At 42.0% G+C, this 19732-nt stretch overlaps 1 protein-coding gene across 2 annotated transcripts in view; it reads right to left on the minus strand.

Moving 5' to 3' along the window:
* Positions 1 to 1698: 1698 nt before the first annotated feature.
* Positions 1699 to 19732, minus strand: part of olfm2a (olfactomedin 2a) — a 42604-nt gene continuing 24570 nt past the window's right edge. For both annotated transcript variants that reach the window (XM_041957102.1, XM_041957101.1), the window contains exons 2-6: positions 12477 to 12626; positions 8142 to 8297; positions 6191 to 6410; positions 4169 to 4275; positions 1699 to 2413 (exon numbers count right to left, since the gene is read on the minus strand). In XM_041957102.1, coding sequence (XP_041813036.1) covers positions 1739 to 2413; positions 4169 to 4275; positions 6191 to 6410; positions 8142 to 8297; positions 12477 to 12626 — 1308 coding nt within the window. In that variant the 3' untranslated portion in view covers positions 1699 to 1738. The remainder of the gene's footprint in view (positions 2414 to 4168; positions 4276 to 6190; positions 6411 to 8141; positions 8298 to 12476; positions 12627 to 19732) is intronic.

The following is a 19732-nucleotide window of genomic DNA, read 5'->3' on the forward strand; positions in this document are numbered from 1 at the left end:
GGGATGCTGTGGTGGATCTGATCTCAGAACAGTGAGAGAATCGGTCTTCCGCTCTCATTTCAACTGTATATGTTTAACAGTTCACCATTGTTAACCATTTATTGGTTCCTTTGGTAACCAATCACATCTATGTATACATTTTTGTATAACTCAACATTTGTTCTCCCTCTCAGTGTAGTTTATACTACCCGCCTTCTAACTGAGACTGTTGAACGCTCTCTATTGTTGTGTATTGTATTGTGCTTTAAATGTCAGCCACTACTGTGTTTGAACTCATCAGGGTTCTCTTCAACACAGAACTTTATTGATATAAAGGTCATTCAGGATGAATAGGATCACCATGGTTACCCAGGAAAAGATAAGTGGACCCTCATATTCTATTCTATGTCTTCTGCGTCCACCCCAGCCTCTGCAAAGAATGGATGCACCCTCACAAGCTCTCGAAATGAAAGGAATAAAGTGACAGCACAGTGGGCCGCTGTCGTTTTGCCAAAGTGCTCTCTATACAGCTGAGAATTCTTCAGCATTATTTTCAGTAACAAATAATAAAAAAAGTTGCAATGTAAGGTTTGCAAGTAGAGACTCTCTTATGAGCAGTGTCCCACTGTATGGCTTGTGCTTGAACATCTCTCTGGGGAAAGCACCTGAGAAGAGCTGTGCGACTAACAAGATTAAAGTAGATTGGAGCATGACAAGCAAGAGTAACCGTGAAGCCTCATTTCTCTAACTCAGATGTAAATGCTCTTGGAATTCCTTTTACATTCTCTCTCCCCTTCTCTGTTTGTGCTTCTCGACCCTTTCACACCACCAGCTGCTCCTTTTACCAAATGTGTTGCTTTCACTTTCAATTCACCTTGGAAAAATAAAATGCAAGCCATGGCTGTTACAGTTAAATTTAACACTGTTTGAGTATATGGAAACATGCCGTTTTAATGCACTGTACTGCGTGTCCTGGCTTTTTTTTTTTTTTTTTTTTTTGCAGCTCTAGAGACAGCCTTGTCAGTATTCACCTGCTGTCAGCTCATTATTTTAGGATTCAGCTATGATGGTAACGCACTCAGTATCAGCAAGATAGATACAGTTAATCCAGGATTTTGTTTATTTTGAAACTGTGCCATTTAGCATATTAAAATTTTAAGAATTTCATGTTTCATGCTGAAGAAAAGCTATTTTTTTTTTCTATTCTATGTTTTTTTTGGCCATCTCAGCCAGTTTTCAGTGAAGAACAAGGAAGAAACACTTGTGTTTCCACATCATTCAAGAGGAATATAAAAGAGACGCTAATCATAACTGAAAAAGAAACGTTACACCTTTTTTTCCTTTTAAAAACAACCCACCTTGAGAGTTTCACCTTTATTGTTCATCCCTCCAAATTACAGTGAAGGTCTATTTGAATGAAAGTGACAATGAAATACAAAGTCATAAATGGTAAAGATTGATATTTATTTCTCATCACAAATAAAAAGAACCATGCTTAATCATCACAGAAAGAAAAAAGAAAGAGAGGCGCACAGTCTTTGAATCTTTACCGACGTTGCTGTCGGAGTGTTTTTTGAGAATGTGAATAATAGCACTCTATGAAGATTGAAATTCTTTAAAAAAAAAACCCAGGCCTTTGCCCATACACTGATGCCCCCAACCCACACCTCCCACAACCTGTACCCACCTCCACCCAGCTCATTTGTCCCTCCCCGAACAATGATCACAGCATTATTTGAGCGGGTCAGTCTGAGGGCTCTCAGTCCCCAGAAGTCTTAATAACCTGGAACAGTGTGACATTGTACAGCACCTGGTGTCCATTGTTCCAGGTGTACAGGACCCTCTCCCTGGGATTGTAGTCCATCATGGAGATATGGGAGTATTGATTGTGGAAGGGGATGTCTGTGTACTCGTAGCTTGACGTGTTGGTGTAGTAGGCAAAGTAGATTTTGGCACCAGCCAGGTGCGAGTTGGTGACGTAAAGTGTACCACAGATCATGAAAGACTCTCCAGCACTACGCTTGGGAAAGCCTGTGTCCCAAGTCTGCAGCACTTCCAGACTCTGAGGCTCCAGGCGGCTGATGACAATGTTCCCAGCATTGGGAATGGTGGTGTAAACGGCCCACAGGCCATTCTCATCCGCCATGAGGTCGATGTCAGAGGAGCCACCCCAGGAGTACGGGAAGGTATTGTTATAGCCGGCCCCACTCAGGCTGCGCTGCACCAGCACGCTTCGAGAACGGAAGTGGTATTTGATGATGATGTTGCTCTGGTACTTGTTGTAGTACAGTGAGCCGTTGTAGACCACGTGGCCAGTGCCTGCCCAGGGGTGAGGCAGCAAATGCTGCACAAAGTTCTGGCCCTTCATGAAATCATTCATTGTGCGGTATTCCAGGACACGCCGCCCCTTGAAGTAACCATCCATGGACCACACCTGTGGAAGGAAGAGAAGTAAATCCCATGGAAATGAGGGGACAAACTAAAGGAGGCAAAGAGAATATCTAGAGGTCACAGGAGAGTATTGTTATGCCCTGCCTGACACAACTCACTGCAAGAACACTGTGATTAATGTTTCATTACATCCAGTGGCGATGCCCTGAGCAAAGTAAGCATGTTGTGTGTACTTGCCAGTTCTTATTCGAGTGTGAGTGCATGCCTTCATGCAGCTGTGTGAACTTGAACGCGTGTGCGAAACTATTGATCTCTCCTGCATGTGGGAGTGAAGACGTTGCCTGCGCTTTGCAGTCAACCACCGCTTGGTGCTCTCTGCCCTTTCCAGTCCACATTTACAGAAAATCAATCCATTTAGCAGCTCTATCTTTTTCCTCAAGTACTCTCAGTGGATCTCTCCACTGACATGGCCCCTCTCTGGCAGCATCTCCCATCTCATTCTCTCAATGCTTCCACCGAGACACAGTTCAGCTTTCAATTGATTCAATTAAACTGCAGTTGGCTTAGATATTTATTTTGTCCTTAACATATCAAGGAGAGCTTTGCGAAGATGTAGCTCTTGTTCTTCTGACGCTCTACCCATAATTTTTCTCCTCCTCGTCTTGCCTCCTTCCCAGGTGTAGAGTAGACACTTTTTTTCAATAACAAACCCACTGGGGGGAGAGGAAGGGTATGGGAGGAGTCAGGGGTGGTGAGATACAGCATCTGAATTATGGAGGAGGGGAGATTATGGAGCATTAAGCATTGTTTCTCCTCTGCCTACTAAATGACTCCCTAGAGCTGAGCCAGGCCAAAGCATATTTAGACCAAGCGTTTTCTCTTCTGGCTTGATTTTTTTCTGTTTGGCTCCTCGACGTTTCCTAAATATGATTATCATGTTTGGTGCTGGTTCGGGTGTGGATGTGATATTGCTGATGTATCTTGCTATTAATCAGTGATTGATCTAAAGACTCTTATGTGATCTCAGTATGTCAGGTGATTAAAAACAAAGATCGGGGCATTCAATCACAGAAATTGACCTTTCCTGTTGGCAATATCTATTTAGTCTGTTATGATTCAGGCTGGGGATTAATAAAAGGCCATCGTCATCTCTCCTCGTAAAACTTCATCAGTTTTTATTCTCCCCTCCAGTTCATAATCCGCCCCTCCATCACCACCACTTCCCCCATTCATCAGGCTGCACTTCTTCCTTTTTTTCCTCCCTTATGTATTTCTCCCCTTGCTTCTTACCATGTGTCTGCCCATACGAGACCACATGTCATCTCTTATCAGCTGAAGTCATTACTATATCATCTGGGTCCAGAGCTTCTCAGTACACTCCTGGCAATTACCTAGGTGATTTAGAAAACTTTAGCCCAAACAACTCATTCATTTCTCCACTGATGATGAAGTGATTAATCAGCTGGAGCTGCAGTGACAGAGGAAGACACGGAGGAGGGAAGGGGATACTATCCATCAGTGACTCAGCTTTGCATCCCCATTTCTCTCCCTGACTCTCTGCCTTCGGAGTGCAGAAGAAGTCCAGCTCAGGCAAAACAGTCAATCTGTCACTGAAGTATCATGACAGCATTGCTGTGAGGGATATTTATTCAATTGAGCCACTGACAGAGTTTGCCCAGTTTCTGACAATGACTTTGGTTCTACTTTATCCTGTCTGTTTTTTTTTTTTTTTTAACTATGAAGGTAGGCTGCAGGGATTAAAGAGTTCTAGTTCGAGGGCAAGGACAGAGGGACTTACTCTGTTGTCTGAGCTGGGGATCATGGTGTCTGTCATCCACGAGCCGAACCTTGACCCTGATGCACGAACTGTGATGGGATTACTGACACCAGTCAACTTCCCACAGCCTGGAGGTCAAAGAAGAGAAGGAGGTAAAATGGCTACAGATTTATGTATGTATTTGTGTAGACATTATACACAATGTGACACTGTGTATACATTATACACAAAAAACAATTTGAATTTTTGAATAGTCATTAAATGATAAAAACATTAATAGTTTATCTGACAAATGTCTTAAGAAATATATTGTCCTTTGTTTTTAAACTGTGTGGATGAGAGTTAAGAGTCCCTGCATGTTATCACAGCTAATGTGAAGTACAGTCTAGAGGTATTGAGTTTTAATAGTCAGTGTAAAAGTGTCCAGATGAGCTCAGGCTGCAGCCTAATAGTGTTAGAAGGCCATGTGTTTGCTGCTGCAGAGGAAATAAAGTTCCTGTTCATAAATGCCACCACAACGTCTCACTACCATCCTTCATTAGCAGACTGGTACAGACCGCTAAGGCTACAAGCCAGGCTAAATTAATCTACAGAAACCAGTGTACTCCCAGCTATGGTGAGACAGGCAAAGCATATCACAAGTCTACAACAACTATGCAGTCATTTGTGTGTGTGTGTGTGTGTGTGTGTGTGTGTGCATGAGCATGTATGGGTGTGGGATGGGGTCTTCAAAGAATGGTCGAACAGTTCCAAGTGAATCTCGAATGCTACTTTTGCTTCAAATGCCCATGACTAGTAAAAATGTGAATTTTTTCACTTTTTGCAGATGACACTCACAAATATGTATCAAAAACTGGGAGATTTTGGCACTCTCCACAGTCATAAATATTACTTTTAAAAGGATGTGGATGGATATGTTGATGGGTATCACAATTTGCAAGTTTACTGGGGGTGCAGGAGGTGTAATCATGTATAATAGCATTGAACCCTTTCAAATCTCTATTAAACCTATTTAGGTATAGCTTTTAGTTATTTTATATATTAAGCGACAAAAGGTATGAATCGGAACTGAACAGTCAAACAGACATTTAGGGACCTTGGGGAACTTGACATGATTTCCAGATATAATACATATTTCGTATTTACACAAATGAATAGGTGAGTGATTTGTACAATAATCTCCGTTCTTTGTATTGTTAACTGTGGATCTTTACTCAGTTCATTGTATTGCATTTTGGTGTTTTTGGAGCATTCCACAACTTTCCCAGTCTTTTGTTGCTCCTGTCCCAACTTGTTTGAAATGTGTTCCTGCATCAAATTCAGAATAAGCAAAAGTCAATGAAGTTAATGAAATAAAACATTAAATATATTGTCTTTGTACTGTTTTCAAATGAGTATGTTTTTCAGGCTGTCACAACTTTTTTTGAATTGGAACTGTACAAAAACTGATACTTTTTTAAATTAATTGGATTGATTGATTTCTCTAAACATATTAAATATCCCTGCGTGTTTCATCACTTTCTAAGTTTTTCTAACTTTTAATTATTTTCTTAGTTTCATTTTCTCTGCACTTGTTAACCCAGCGTTGGAAAGCACTCCATAAAAATGATCTGGAAATAAAAATATTTAATTAATTTGCTTTATGCAAAAGCTTATTGGAAGCCAGTGGAAGACAATAACAAAATACTAACGACCTAAAGGCTAAACTCTAACTGCAGTCGTTTTCTGTTAAGTCATCAGTTTATATATGTGGGATTTTGTAAAATCATCAGTTTAAGCTAACACATTACACAAGAACATGATCAATTATTCATTTGGGCTTTCTAGGGCAATTTTTCTTAATTTATGCAAATAATTCACGCTCTGAGCTGAGTTTGACAGTGTGCAACAGTTTTGACCACTGATTATCATAATTAATCAGTTATTCCTTTCTGCGCTGCTGTTGTCTGACCTGTAATTGCGCTACAGTTATATTTGATAATGAATTATAATTAAGCATTCAATGACTTAACCCACCGAGACCTCTTTGCATATCTCTTATACCTAGTTTCTGCATGCAGGAGTGCAGCCTGGTCTCCAGCAGCAGTACTCTCTGGCGCAGCTCTTCATAATCATAGGCCCCCATCTCTTCCTGGATGGCCATCAGCACCAAGGACAGATTCCTCACCTCCTCCCGAAGACGGAGGATCATCTTGGCATCCGCCTTGTATTGTTCAAGCACTGGCAGTAGGGGGAGCAGCTGGGTCACCTTGTCTTTCAACTCCTAAAATAGTAAACGCAGAGAAAGAGTAGCAAAGGGGGTGGGGGGTTAAACCCCCTGTGAAAATATCGGACAGGGGATGAGGTCGACCATACTTGTCCATACAGGGGATTGCGTGCAGCCCTTCAATCTTCACTTGTTACCTCTGGTTCGTTGTTAGGAGAATATAATGTAGCTGGGTGCTGGTTCATCTCTTTGACCCCTTATCACCTGGATGACATTTCTTTTATTAAAATTGGATTTCTCTTTCTTTTGCTTTCTTTTACAGTACTTTACACATCACTTCCCATCTTGACATTTATAATGTTTACAATTAAACATTTTCTCAGTTGCATCTTTTGTTGATCTGTACTGATCAGACTTTTACTTGTTTTACTTGTGTTGACTTATGTTTATGATCTGTAAGAAGAGACTCTTTCCCATTAACAATCCTTTGTGTGGATTTGAAAGGCACTGAATTTGCACATTATTTTCAATGCATGATGAATCTGGTCAGTGTCGAACCAGATTCGGGTGACTAAATTTTCACCTACAGTGAATACTGCTGGTGTAAACTCGGTCTGTGACTCATCATGTGTTTAGAAGTATAAAGAACAATGTGTCCTTAGGTAGGAGTGCAGGGAGCAGCAGGAGAGCCAGGCTGCCTGCTTGGAAGGTAGAAGGCTCTAGAGAGAAATAGGTGTATCAATAAAGTGTGGCCGCCACTAGAGGGGCTGTTTCCTGCTTGTTAAGGTTTATCGTAAATCTGGTGATGGAGCAGCTCTCAGCCCTGTGGCGCCACATCATAAATCTCATTTTCCCCTTTTCAAGCTGTGAAAATTTGGTCTCGTTAATCTCCCACGCTTTGCCATTGGCAACTTTGAGCTGCACGCATTCATCAGCCAACCTGCTCTGGTCAAATCCCGCTCTTTTTTTTTTTTTTTTAAAGAGGACTTTTTTCTGTATTGGATTGTGAATTTTCATTCAGATAATCCTGGCATATAAAGCTTTTTAATCTGCAACTTAGTCATCTGAGGCTTTACTGATGAATTGGCTAATTTCATAAACATCTTCATTACCTTCACTGGACTCGCTGTCATAAAGCACTCAAAACACAGCTATTCACGCTTGTCCCTGTGCTGAGGCAGGGTCCCAGCAGTATAGCACACTTTGCATTTATCAAGGCATCTTTTAATCAAACTATTTTATGGTCCATCTAATGTCTGTAAGAGTGTGAGAAATGTGGAGAAAGCCTGAGCAAGACAGCCCACTGACAGGAAGACAAAAAGGCCCGCTGATAATGGCAGCTGAGCCTTAGCTTGTAGAGAGATAAGGTAGAGATAAATGTGAATATATGTGCCCGCTATCTAAGAGCAGACACCAGAATGCTAAGCATACAGAGCAGGAAGAGAGGCTGAGGAGAGAGAGGAAAGGGTGTAAAGAGAGGAATACAGAAAAAAAACACTCTTCTTCGAGGTCCAGGAGTTTAATAATTCAGGAGCCTGTGAATTTGCTCAAATTTCCTCTGCGCATGACTCAATGACTCAGATAGTCTTGGAATTGCATTTGTGTACCTATGCCTATGCAGCAGTCTATTGAGAGTCATGCAAAACTTTATTGTCTGTGAAGAGCGAAAGAGATTGCAATGCATCTGGCAAGGTTTGTGCACAGCAGTGCCACATCTAATAGTATCTGCATTCACTTGACAATAATATACATGCACCACTGTACAAGAGGTGACAGACAGCCAATTACCTGAAAGCCCTTTGGATTGAGACTGCGGGGATTTTCAGAGGCCACCTTCAGCTTTCCATCCACCACTTTCATTAGGCTCTCTGTGTTCCTTACATACTGGAGATCTCTGTATGTTCGCAGGTCCAGCACCTCCATTGACTGGCTAATGTTCTGAACCTGTCACACACACACAAACACCAAAACCACACCAAACCCCCAGAACACACACACACACACAGAAGACGTTTTTGTGTTAATCTAAGGAATAGATTGGATTTTTAGACAGTCATCAGTCATCATCAGACATGCAGGTCTGGCTTGCAAAATACAGCTGAAGTGATAAGTCGATTTATCGATTTTGATAAGTTGATAAACTATTTTGATAATCAATTAATAGCTGAATGACAATTGTGGAGCTGCAACAAACAAAAAGCAAAAGCAAAAAAAAAAAAAAAGACAGAAAAAGCAAGAATAACCAAGATGAAAGGTGAGGAGCTTCAAAAGCAGCACAGAACAGATACACAATACAGTCATAAATTATGCAATAAAAGTCAACAGGTATCCAGTTAGGATATAAATATCCTATCTCCTTTAGCTATCAAAACAGAAGGGTAGTAAACCTGCAGCTACATTATGGCAGTGTACACAAGTTAATGGGTGCATATAAACTATAATGCAAACAAAGTAAACCTCACAGAGGAGCAAACATGCTGACATGTAGGTGTTTAGTGAATCTCAGTTCTCAGAGCAATCAGTTTTGCACTATGTATAATTTTTACCTTGTACTCAGCTTGCTCACTCTTTGATAGCCCACTCTGTTGCTGCATAACCAGCCTACTGTTCCATACACCCCCTCATCTCCTGCACGATGTCCTGAACTGGCCAGAAATCATCTGAACACTGACAAATGTTAGCGCTGTGGTGCATATAGGCGGCTCACGTGTACATATGTCCAACTACCCACATGCATAGACACCCACCCACGCGTAAACCACTGAAACTCCGAGTACACACAAGATATTTATTCAAATCACTCCCAACAAAAACAGAAACAGTCCCAACTCTCAAAGGTCACAGTTTGGCATAAAGTCTGTTTTGCACCAAATGCCTTGCTTGCCTACTCTTTGACAGCCCACTCAATTACTTCGTGTCCAGCCTACTGTTTTCTACACCCAGCTCATCTCCCACATGCTTCATGAACAGGCCAGGGAATATTTGATCAGAAAATATTCTCTTCAACAGTTAAAAGTGGTTTGACAAGAATACAGGGGGAATAATGGGAGGAATGTGCAACCGTAAACGCTTCCACCAGCCTGAAGTCTAAACAAAAGAAATGTCACCATCCTCCTGTGCTGCGATGTCTGTTGGGATGCTCCATCCTCTGAGCCGTGGGAACTGATCCACACTCACAGGACTTTTAATGCTTTTGTCTGTCCACACACGATGCTCCCTGCTCCCATACTCCCCAGTTGCAGGTGTGTCTGCCTCATGTTCAGTGTAAAAAGCCACTCTGTACCAAATCCTAAAGTGTGTTTGTGTGTAAGCATGCCAGACCGTGCCATCCAATTTTATCTCATCTCAACTCAGACATTCAGCCAGAGAGGTCAGAGGGAGGTGAGGTGTTCAAAAGTCTGCGCCGAGAGTGTTCTCACACCACTGTCCTTCAGGGTCAACCCTGCTTTGGATGGCATTTTGTCTGCCTTTGCAGAAAGCTGAATAGAAGCTTTTGCACAAGGCTGCTTTACATTCTTTGAACAGAGGGTGGTTTTGACATTGTTAGTGTAACCTTGGCTTTCTGTGTCAGGGAGAGCCTTTGTGGATCCGGTCCGCTCAAATAATTCCTCCACATGCTCTGAGTTCAAATGAGAATGTCTTAGCAGGCATGGTGCTATTATGTGCACATACACACAGACTCACACGAAGTCTTTTAACTTGTGGCTTTTGCTTGTATGCAGCTCTAATCGCGCTGACCCATGGTGTCCTCATTAGACTGGGCTGTGGACTGTATTTGGCGGGAGCGCTTGCCTCTGATAAATGCTGTCTTGCAAGCAGCGTGCATCTTCAGAGCAAAGCGTAAACAAAATGTGAATGCTTATGAATGATCTTCAGAAGTATGTCATTTAGAGCAGTATCAGAGAGAAAGACAATGATCTTCTGTGTATGTGCCACAGCTCCAAGCGGACTGGCCTCCTTACGTGTGTTAAGAGGCATCTTTTAATAGAACTACAAATACAACTTTTTGGATTTAAATGTATCAAAACCAAGGGGCTGATTATTGATTTTAGACGTAACAGAGATGCAGCTAAGGAGTGCATCATCATGCTATTTTCGATGACCACCTTAAATTTGACGTGAAGCGGGGGCAACAGAGAATCCACCTTCCCTGCAACTAAATTCCTTTTGTGACACTCCTTCTCTGCCATTTTTATCCTGAGTTTTTGTTTTATCTGCTGGTTTCACAATCAGCCTGAGCAGCATGGCTAAAATCTGTTGTTTCACTGTATTGAAACAAAAGTAGTCTCCTAAGCCTTATTTTATCTAATGTATTGTATTGTAAGTGGTGAAGTCAACAGCTCTCTGACATAGGCTTAATAAACAAATAACATTATATGCTTCAGAAGGAGTATTTATGGCATCCTTTTATGAAAGATTGCTCCATATTTAAGTCTCATCAGTGTCAAGTTTTGATTAATTTTACAGGAGCAGATTTTCATCTGTATTTCATGCCTTCATCACATTAAAAGTAAAGATCATCTGCAAACAGTTTCAAAAAGTGAAAAAAAAAATGCACAGAAACTACCAATGAGCATCTGGCATGTGAAATTGTCATGTATACACCATACTGTGTGTACTGTTTTTTGATTCTACATACTTAAATAATGCAGAAACAGCATTCTTTTTACACACACACACACACACACACACACACACACACACACACACATATATATATATATATTACAGTATATAACAGTTCCTATAAAGACATACATTCATGCACATATCTAGGTGAACACAACCACTGAATAGCTTTGTCAAGTTTGTCTATTTCTCTGCCAGAATATGCCTTCTCTGTTGGAATATGCTTCTTTTAAAGTGTGTATGAGTGTGGATTTTGTCTGCATGAATGTGTGCTTGAAACAGCAGCAGACAGAGACTGTCAGGGGAAAAGGCAAACTTCAATGAGAATGAATGCAATATGTGAATTCAGGTGTTTCATTGATCCATCAGGACCTCAGAGCCTATTCAGCATCTCAATTTACCACCACCTCTCCTCACAAGACCACATCAATGTCAGCCCCTCCTGTCGTACCCGCTCTCTTCTGCCTCTCTGCTCACAGGCTTTCACTCGCTTTGTTGATTCACACTCATTCACCCATGTGCTGGTTTTGAGTGTCCACAAAAAACAACTCTGCTTTGACTGAGCTGCCACGGCCCGCCGAGCAAGCAGAAGCTATTGAACATTATTTATCAGGTTTTTGTTATTTAGTTAGGGAAAGACAAGTAGATAAGAATGGAAAGATGCCGATGTACTGCCTACAAACCACCAATCAATGCAGTTGTAGATCTGGAGAGTCAACAAGCAGCTGTGGATCACTTTTCAGCAGAGGTCCTGCCCTGCAAGTCTGTGTGCATGTGTGTGTGTGTTAATGCACTAGACACAAGCAGGAAATTACATTTGCATACACTGCACTGTAGGTCAATAACACTCTACCCCATGTATATAAAACATAGATTTATTGTCTGCTTGCTGAAACAGTGTTTGCTTGATTTGCTCTCCGGCAGCTTGAGGGTTTTGTGCGTGTACATGTTTTTGTATAACATTACATTTATTTGCTTGTCATACACGAGTACCAACAAAAAAGAGTGTTGACTGATATTTCCCTCTTGGAGAAAGACAGAATGAGCACAAGTCTGAGCAAACAGATTTAGTGTGCACAACATTCACTGTGCAGTGCACACAAAGCATTTGCTGCCTTCAATGATTTGCAAAACACTTAATTTTCTTAATTGTTATCTAATGGATTAATATTAATAAAAGAAATATTACATAGCTATGGCTCAATGAATCCAATTTCTTGGATAAGTTTAGGGCATTTTTCTTATCAAGGAAAGCCATGCTTCATTCACTTTAAGCAACGTTGAAACTCAAAAAAGAATAATTCAACCAACAAACAGTCTTCCGACTGGCGTCATGTTTACCTGCATGACTGGACTAAGAAAGTGAGACTGTTCACTTAAGCAGCCTGTACATGACAGACGGCGCCAGACATGAGCAGTGTGGCAGTTTGTGTTTGTGTGTCTGCGTGGGTAACAGTCGTGTCTCAGAGTGAGTGTGTTATTGACAGATGTCACCTTCTCCATGAGCTGGCGAAGCTGCCTGCTGCGTGGGTCGCGGTTACACATGTTCTGGGCTGGTGCGACCACAGTACAGATACACTTCCCATCTGCGTCCTGCGCCGAGCTGTAGATCTGCCAGCCCTCCTCTGGGCTCGGGTACAGAGCCTGCAGAAACATAGAGACATATATATCTTAGACCGAGCAAAGAAACTGGTTGCCTCTGTCTGCTGTTGTTTATCTATGTTGCGACCGAGCAGACTTTTCAAAATGCATGAGGGCAGACACGATATTTTATTCTGCCAGCATGTATCAACAGTAATCTGAAAAGTGTTCCACCCTTATAAAACATTTCTAAGCTAATAAATTTATCTAGTACTTGAAAGTGTTGTAGAAAGTGTTTGGAGGAAAAAAAAGACTCTTTAATACATTCCATATCGTGATTAGTTGTGCCCATTCTGTCACCATAAGTTAGCTGCGGAGCCATAATTTCTCCATGGCATTCTCTTTCTCTCTTGCAACACTGTCAAACGTTACTCTTCCCCAAAGGCAATTAATGGCAATTGATCCCTCCAACTACTCAAAATCTCTTGCAGTCTAATTTTAGTATTAACTGGAGAGCAGCAGAGAGAGAGTGAGAGAGAGAGAGAGAAAGCGAAGAGACTGACAGAGGTGGTGCTCACAGCAGGAAAGACAGAAGAAAAGAGAGATGGAGGATAGTCGAGTCAGATAGAAGATAGGAGAAAGGGAGAAAATAGGCGAAAATGGGTGAAGATTAAGGTAAGACAAGAAGATTGGTGGAAAGTACACAAAGAGATGAAAAACACAACGGCATGACAGAGATAGAGTAAGATCTTGATGGAGGATGAAGAACGACAAAGACAAATGGGAGGAAGATGGGCCTTGCAAAGAAAAGAGGAAGAAGGAGGGATCAGGCCAGGCTGTGTGAAAGCAGAGCATCTAATAAGTTTGGACACAGAGAGGAAATGGAGCTGTTTGGGATCGATAATGCAGGCCGTTACCAGTGGAGGAGGGCCGAGCCTGAAAGGGTGGATGTCTCTCTCTTACTAATCCAATCAAAAGTAGTGCTGTGCGCTTGCATGCACACGCACGCACAGTTTCCGCAAAGGCCTGGCCAGGACGATCCGTTCATTCACACCGCATCTACACACACTCAGCATATAAAGCAAAATGTAATGAGAAAAGGAGCAGCCATTTTAGTGATGAAATTAAAGACCCATCCACATAAGTAGAAGGAAAAGGCTGGAAATAAAACCTCGTGTCTCGGCTCTGTGCCGCTCTCCGGCTTTCCTCTGAGCAGTGTTGTGCTGTGCTCTCGTCTCCTTGGGTCGGGGGATCAGATTAAAATGTCTTGGGGGACAGGGGGACTGTGTGATTGGAGTGTAAAGTAGCAACCACCCTGCGAGCCAATGTGCTCACTGTCACATCTTGTCACTCCTGCCAATCCCTTGGCACTCCCCCCCCCCCCTTTCGTCTCCTGCTCTCACCGCCTTTCCCTCTTCCTCCCTCACACTCTCAGAGTGAGTGCATTTTAAATCTGACTTACCCCAAATGAATTGTGGCAAACAGACTATAGCTATGTGAGCTATATTTAAAAGCCATAATGTCAGCCATGACAATAACATTATACATGTCATTCTTTTCCTATTTTATCTCTTTCATTTTATTCAAGGTATAATGAACTCATAATTTCAAATGAATATATCTAAATTTAATTAAACTAAGTCAGGAGTAATATTCTATCCCTATTTTATATTCATACAGTACATATATTAGTACTATTTCAATATGACTGAACATCTACTGTGCACATGAATGACTCACAGTGGAACTCATTGACACTCTGGCTAAATTATCATTCCATTATTCTTAATATTGATGCATATTTGAGAGCCAGTGTGCAGCCAGACCCTGCAGTGGCTTGTGCAGTTTTCTGTCAGTCAGCACCTTTCTTATCATTAGTCTTCCTTCTTTGAGGCAAACCAACATCAGAAGGCTGTTAGGTGGAGGGACGGCAGAGGTCTACAGAGGCCAGAGTTGGAGTTAAAGCAAGACAAAAGAGGCTGTCTCCACTGCAGAACCTCCTCCAATTTCTTTCAGCCGCATATGACTGTCTATTTCATTCAGCCGTTGCCAGTGGGTGGGTAGGTGGGTGGGTGGGGGATTCTTTTTCTCTGTCCTCTGTCCGCATCTCACTCACTGTCAGGACTGCTGATATATAACGTGTGAATGAGTGTGTGAGTGCTCTTGTGCTTAACTATTTCATGCCTGCGTATATATGCACATGCAAAAACAGCACATACAGTACAAACCCACTGATTTTGATCATGCACTTACTTCAGTTTAACGACTGAGCTACCCCCAGGAGGGTTTGTTTGGCAATTCCTGCAGCTGTAAGGCTTGATTGCTGTAGGACTGTATGATGCATATCATCCATATCCAATGGCTGCTACGATACCATGGATCGTGAGGCCACAGCATGGCACGCCGGCTTCTCATTACAGCTGATATCCTGCGGTGTTAACAGGTGGAGGCTAGCTTTCCTCAAACAGCAGAATCCACTTAAGGTACTCACTCTGAGGCTATGTGCAGCCTCCTGCATTCAATAAAATTACCGTATATCCTCACGTGTGGGGGTTGTGGCTCTGCACCAGATATTCACTTTTGGTTAAGAAAGATTCTTGCAAATAGATGCAGAAGTATGCATTAATATTTCATACTGCTGTCTGCCTGAAAATAAGTTCCAATTGGTGTCACACCGACTTTTTCACGATATGTTACATTGTGGGCAGTGATAAAGTTCAAAATTCAACAAATATTGGAGGCATGTCAACTCCATTATCATAATACCTTTTTCATTATCCAACATGTTTAAGCTCATGCTGCGCTCCTCATGTACTCTCAACTCAAACCAGGGAGTTTTCACAGCAACAGATCTTCTCCCCTCTTCATTAATGTTTCATAAATGCTGGGCTGAAATTAAGAGCTTATTTGAATCAGTTCCAATTTCATTACCACCCACCTATCCATTCTGCGCTAACTTCCCCATTCTCATCACAGTGGCAGCTTAGAGAGCAGGCAGGAAGAGGTAATTCTTAAATGCAAATGTGTTTTGTTCCTATATGCTTTTTTTCCTGAGCTGTTGTGAAGAGATCTATAAATCAGCACCTATAAGCAACTGATCTCTGTGGGTGCAAGTAGTAAACGTGAATATGTTTTGAAACGTTGGCTTATTTATGTAAATATAAGTCTGCTCTCTGCAGCAAAGAGTGGTCTTATTGACATTGGTTCATTTAACATCATGCTCAGACCATGCAGCCTATCAGATATCCCATTAGTGTGGGAAAAACAACTTCCTAATGCTATACATAATTATATTCAGCGTATGCAGAGTGAAATGACTGAATAACACTTGCATACTGTAGGCAGGTCAGGCGTCAGGGTATTAAGGTTTCAATAGTGATGATAACGTAACCGGTGCATCATCATCATGCTATCAGTTGTGACTAGCTGGGAGCACTTCAGGTCTGGGGGATAATCCTCTCCTCCCAGACACAGGCGGTGGTTTCAGGAGAGAGGAGGCGTTCAGTTCACTGTCCCAGAAATTCATCCATTAGATGTGAGGGATGAAATAGAATATGTAAGTGCCAGATTTGAAGCTGTCACAGTCATGGCTGCCATGCAAAAGCCCATTAAGGAGGAAGACAGCAGCAATGAAAACAACAGGAAACCACAGAGGGCAAGAGAGATGAGAAATCAATTGGGCTTGCTCGCTAAAGTGAAAATTACTAAATAAGATTTCTGGCTTGCCCCTTTTGCACCACCAGGGTTCCCTCTGTTCCTATGACATCACATCTGACAGCCTGGGCCTGTGAAGCCCCACTATCCACTGTTGGCACATCTTCTAACCACAACCTCCCATCTTCCCAATAGAAAGCAAATTAAAGTGGGGGTTACTGATACACCTATAAGCAGAAAAGGAAGAGTTGTGGTTTGAGAAAGGCTGACAGGGGAGAGAGAGATGGCTCCAATTTCCTCTAGCTTAGTTCAAATGCTGCCCAGTCACAAGGCTGAATGACAACCTCAGTTAAAGCCCTGCTGAGAGAGTGGAAGAGGAGATGAAATGAGAAGGTGTGGTCATTACTAAGCTAAAAAATAGAAATGCTATTCCAAAATTCTCCTGAACCCCGCAAACAGTAAGTGTAGTTTAGTGGTAACCAACTTGTGCCATTACCTGAGCGCAGATAGGCTCAGAACCCTCGTGTTGTTAATGATTAACAAAGTTCAGAGGGATTATCCAATTAGACATTTGAGCTGGTGGTGTCACTGTCGAGAGCTGCGGGATGGACTTCCTCTGGCGTTTCATTAGACCGACCCTGGAGCTGGCTGCTGTATCACCAGAGCTAAATGAGATCATAAATCTACAGCTCCCTACTTTATGAGCATGACGGGAAGTCTATTATAACTTTCAAAAGCAGGAAGCAGAAGGGGCAAACAGACAGAAGCAGGCCCAAGTCCTGGGATGCGGGATCACATCTGAGAACCTGTAACGCCACAAAGAAGTGTAAGAGCAGGAGAGCAGAGATAAAATTGTATATGGAGAAGAAAGAAGCATTTCGGGAATGTAGGAGGCGTTAGGGTGAGATATTCTGAGAGTAAGGATAACAAAGACGTAGTATCGATATAATCTATCCTATTCTTCCGTTTCCGTCCTGCAGTGCCCACTTTGTTTATCCAAGTTCTTCTGCTTCACTTTCTTCTCTCTCTCCCTCTCTCTCTCTCTGCCAAATGATATTTCAGCAAAGTAGAAACATCTGCCCCTGCTACACAGAGCTCACTTCTTCTATCACAACCATGGCCAGATCTCAATCAGATCACATTTTTCAAATTTGCTGGGTATTGCCGTGATTGACCGCACAGAAATAAACATGCAAACACACGCCCCCACTCTTCTAATGAACAATCAGTCAATACTCAATGCACAGGCCAGCTGCTGGCCTTTAAAATAAAACTCAATGAAGGCTCCTGGTGAAGTCCCTGGTGTCTCCTGCTCCCAAGGAAAACCGATTACCACAATCAGCGCAGCATGGTTGCCAGTCAATAATATGACTCATAAACTCATCATGCCCCTCTCCCTGCTGCCTCCTCTCTCCTCCCTGCTGCATCTCACTCTCTCCCACTCCATCACTCCCATGACTGCCACCCCTCCTGTGTGGTGTCCTGCTCACTTTCCATCTGCAGCTCACTCGCTCCAATCCGGATCACACTTGACTGACAGGTGGGGTGGGCAGATGTGTCGAGCGTTTTTTGAGGTGTGGGGCTTGGTTTATTTAAAGGGGGATTCTTGGAGAGGCGAGAGAAAGTAACACTCAACAATGCTCAGCACTAACAAGCAAGCAGCTACAACTTTTATACTTTTTGGAGCAGGCTGCTAGCATCATGCCAGGTGCCCCGGTGAAACACATTTGGCATCTGCTCTGCTGTTAGACGGGTACAAGACAGCTCCATCATGGCTGGTGTTAAACAGAGGAGGGAGATGAGAGTGGCAGGGTAGCTGGTGTGAGAAAACACTGCGTAAACTGTGAGAACACAGTCAGTGCTTCATTGGAGGAAAATATGGATTGCAGAAGTGTGTGAATTGTGAGATCATCAAATTGCTTTTGAAAGGCAAAGCAATGATTCAGGCTTAAGTTCAGTTGGTTGGAAATTGCATTCTCATAATGGCAAATGAGCCATGTCAAAAACCTGATTACTTGCCCGACATAGTCTGGGATCGATACTGCTTTGTACACAGACTATCACATCATTAATGAATGAATCAAAACTATTCAACATTATGTTACAAAACTGGCGTTCACTGAGATTCTGGCTCTCACAGCTTCACATTGAGCAGGCAGTAGAGGACACCTGTCAGGGTCTGAACTCAAATAAATTTTGGTTGAAGGCAGTACGATGAACATAAAAGCGAAGCGCTCAAATAAAAATCTGCAGCAGTGTTTAATCTTTAATCCATAGCCAAGAATCGATCTTTACAATCTGCTTTATTGGATTGCACAGTGGATGTGATAAAGTTTACAGTTGCACAGACCGACAGACAGACGCTGGGTGACCCCAATCAGACTCTGAGCTCCGGCTCTTTGTATGCTGCCATTTGTTGTTCCATGCTCCCTTTTGATGGTGGGAATATTTTCTTCACTCTTCTGCCTCACAGCTTTCTTATTTTAGATATCAAAGGGAGAGTCACCGCACGCACACGCAACCGCACTTACACACACACACACACACACACACACACACACACACAGTACTGCTCTGTCTTTCCATGCAGTATTATGGATATACAACAGCATGTAAAGGTTTATGATTTATTTATTTATTATCTCATACGCATACCGGTACAAATACACAGAAAATGCATTTATTAAAGAAAATAAACTGCACTGTGTCAGTAATCATTGACTGTGCTATCCAGACTGAGAGAATTACACAGAGGGCAGGTCCTGCTTCAGTGGTTTATCTGTTGTTATTACTGTAGCCCAGGGATTATCTATCTTAATGGACTTTAAATTTCAGATTAAACCAAAGCTCAGTTCTTGGATCTGTCTTGTTTCTATTATAAATCATACCACTGGGACCCTTGTTTGCAAGTATGATCACTCTTTTCTTATCTTTATTCAGCATATTCAGCATCAATCAGATATTTCAGAATTCAACCGGAATGTATTTGCCATGGATTCATATTTGTCACAAATCTCAAAATATTTCTTGGCTAAAGTACATTCATATAAAAAAAGAAACAAAAGCTAAACAGATGATGAAAAAGATGCATGAGCAGGAGGGGAGTGATCTTTTCTCTGCAACAAAATTATTATTTATAAAAATAAAATCAGGCCTACAGGGCATGACAAAGTCAGTCCATGTTTCCCGTTATGCTGTAAATGGATTATGTTTATGATTGACAGATGCGGCTATTTTTCCTTCATGTAATTTCCATCCATGCATTTAACGTTGGACTCTCCCATGATAACTATTTCCTGCTAAGATTCTTTTTTACCAGCCATCAGCGGCATAGTCATTAAATATTTATCTCTTTTCAACCATTCTGGAGGTACATATTCAAAATATATAGTCTTTATTTCTTGGGGAATTTCACGTTTTAAAATGTCCTCTAGAACATTGTGTATCTTTCTCCAATAGTCTCTGATGATGGAGCAGTTCCAGAAAATATGGTAGTAGTTTGGGTTTTGATATCC

This window comes from Chelmon rostratus, chromosome 17, assembly GCF_017976325.1.
Source record: "Chelmon rostratus isolate fCheRos1 chromosome 17, fCheRos1.pri, whole genome shotgun sequence".
In the NCBI taxonomy this organism is placed as follows: domain Eukaryota; kingdom Metazoa; phylum Chordata; class Actinopteri; order Chaetodontiformes; family Chaetodontidae; genus Chelmon; species Chelmon rostratus.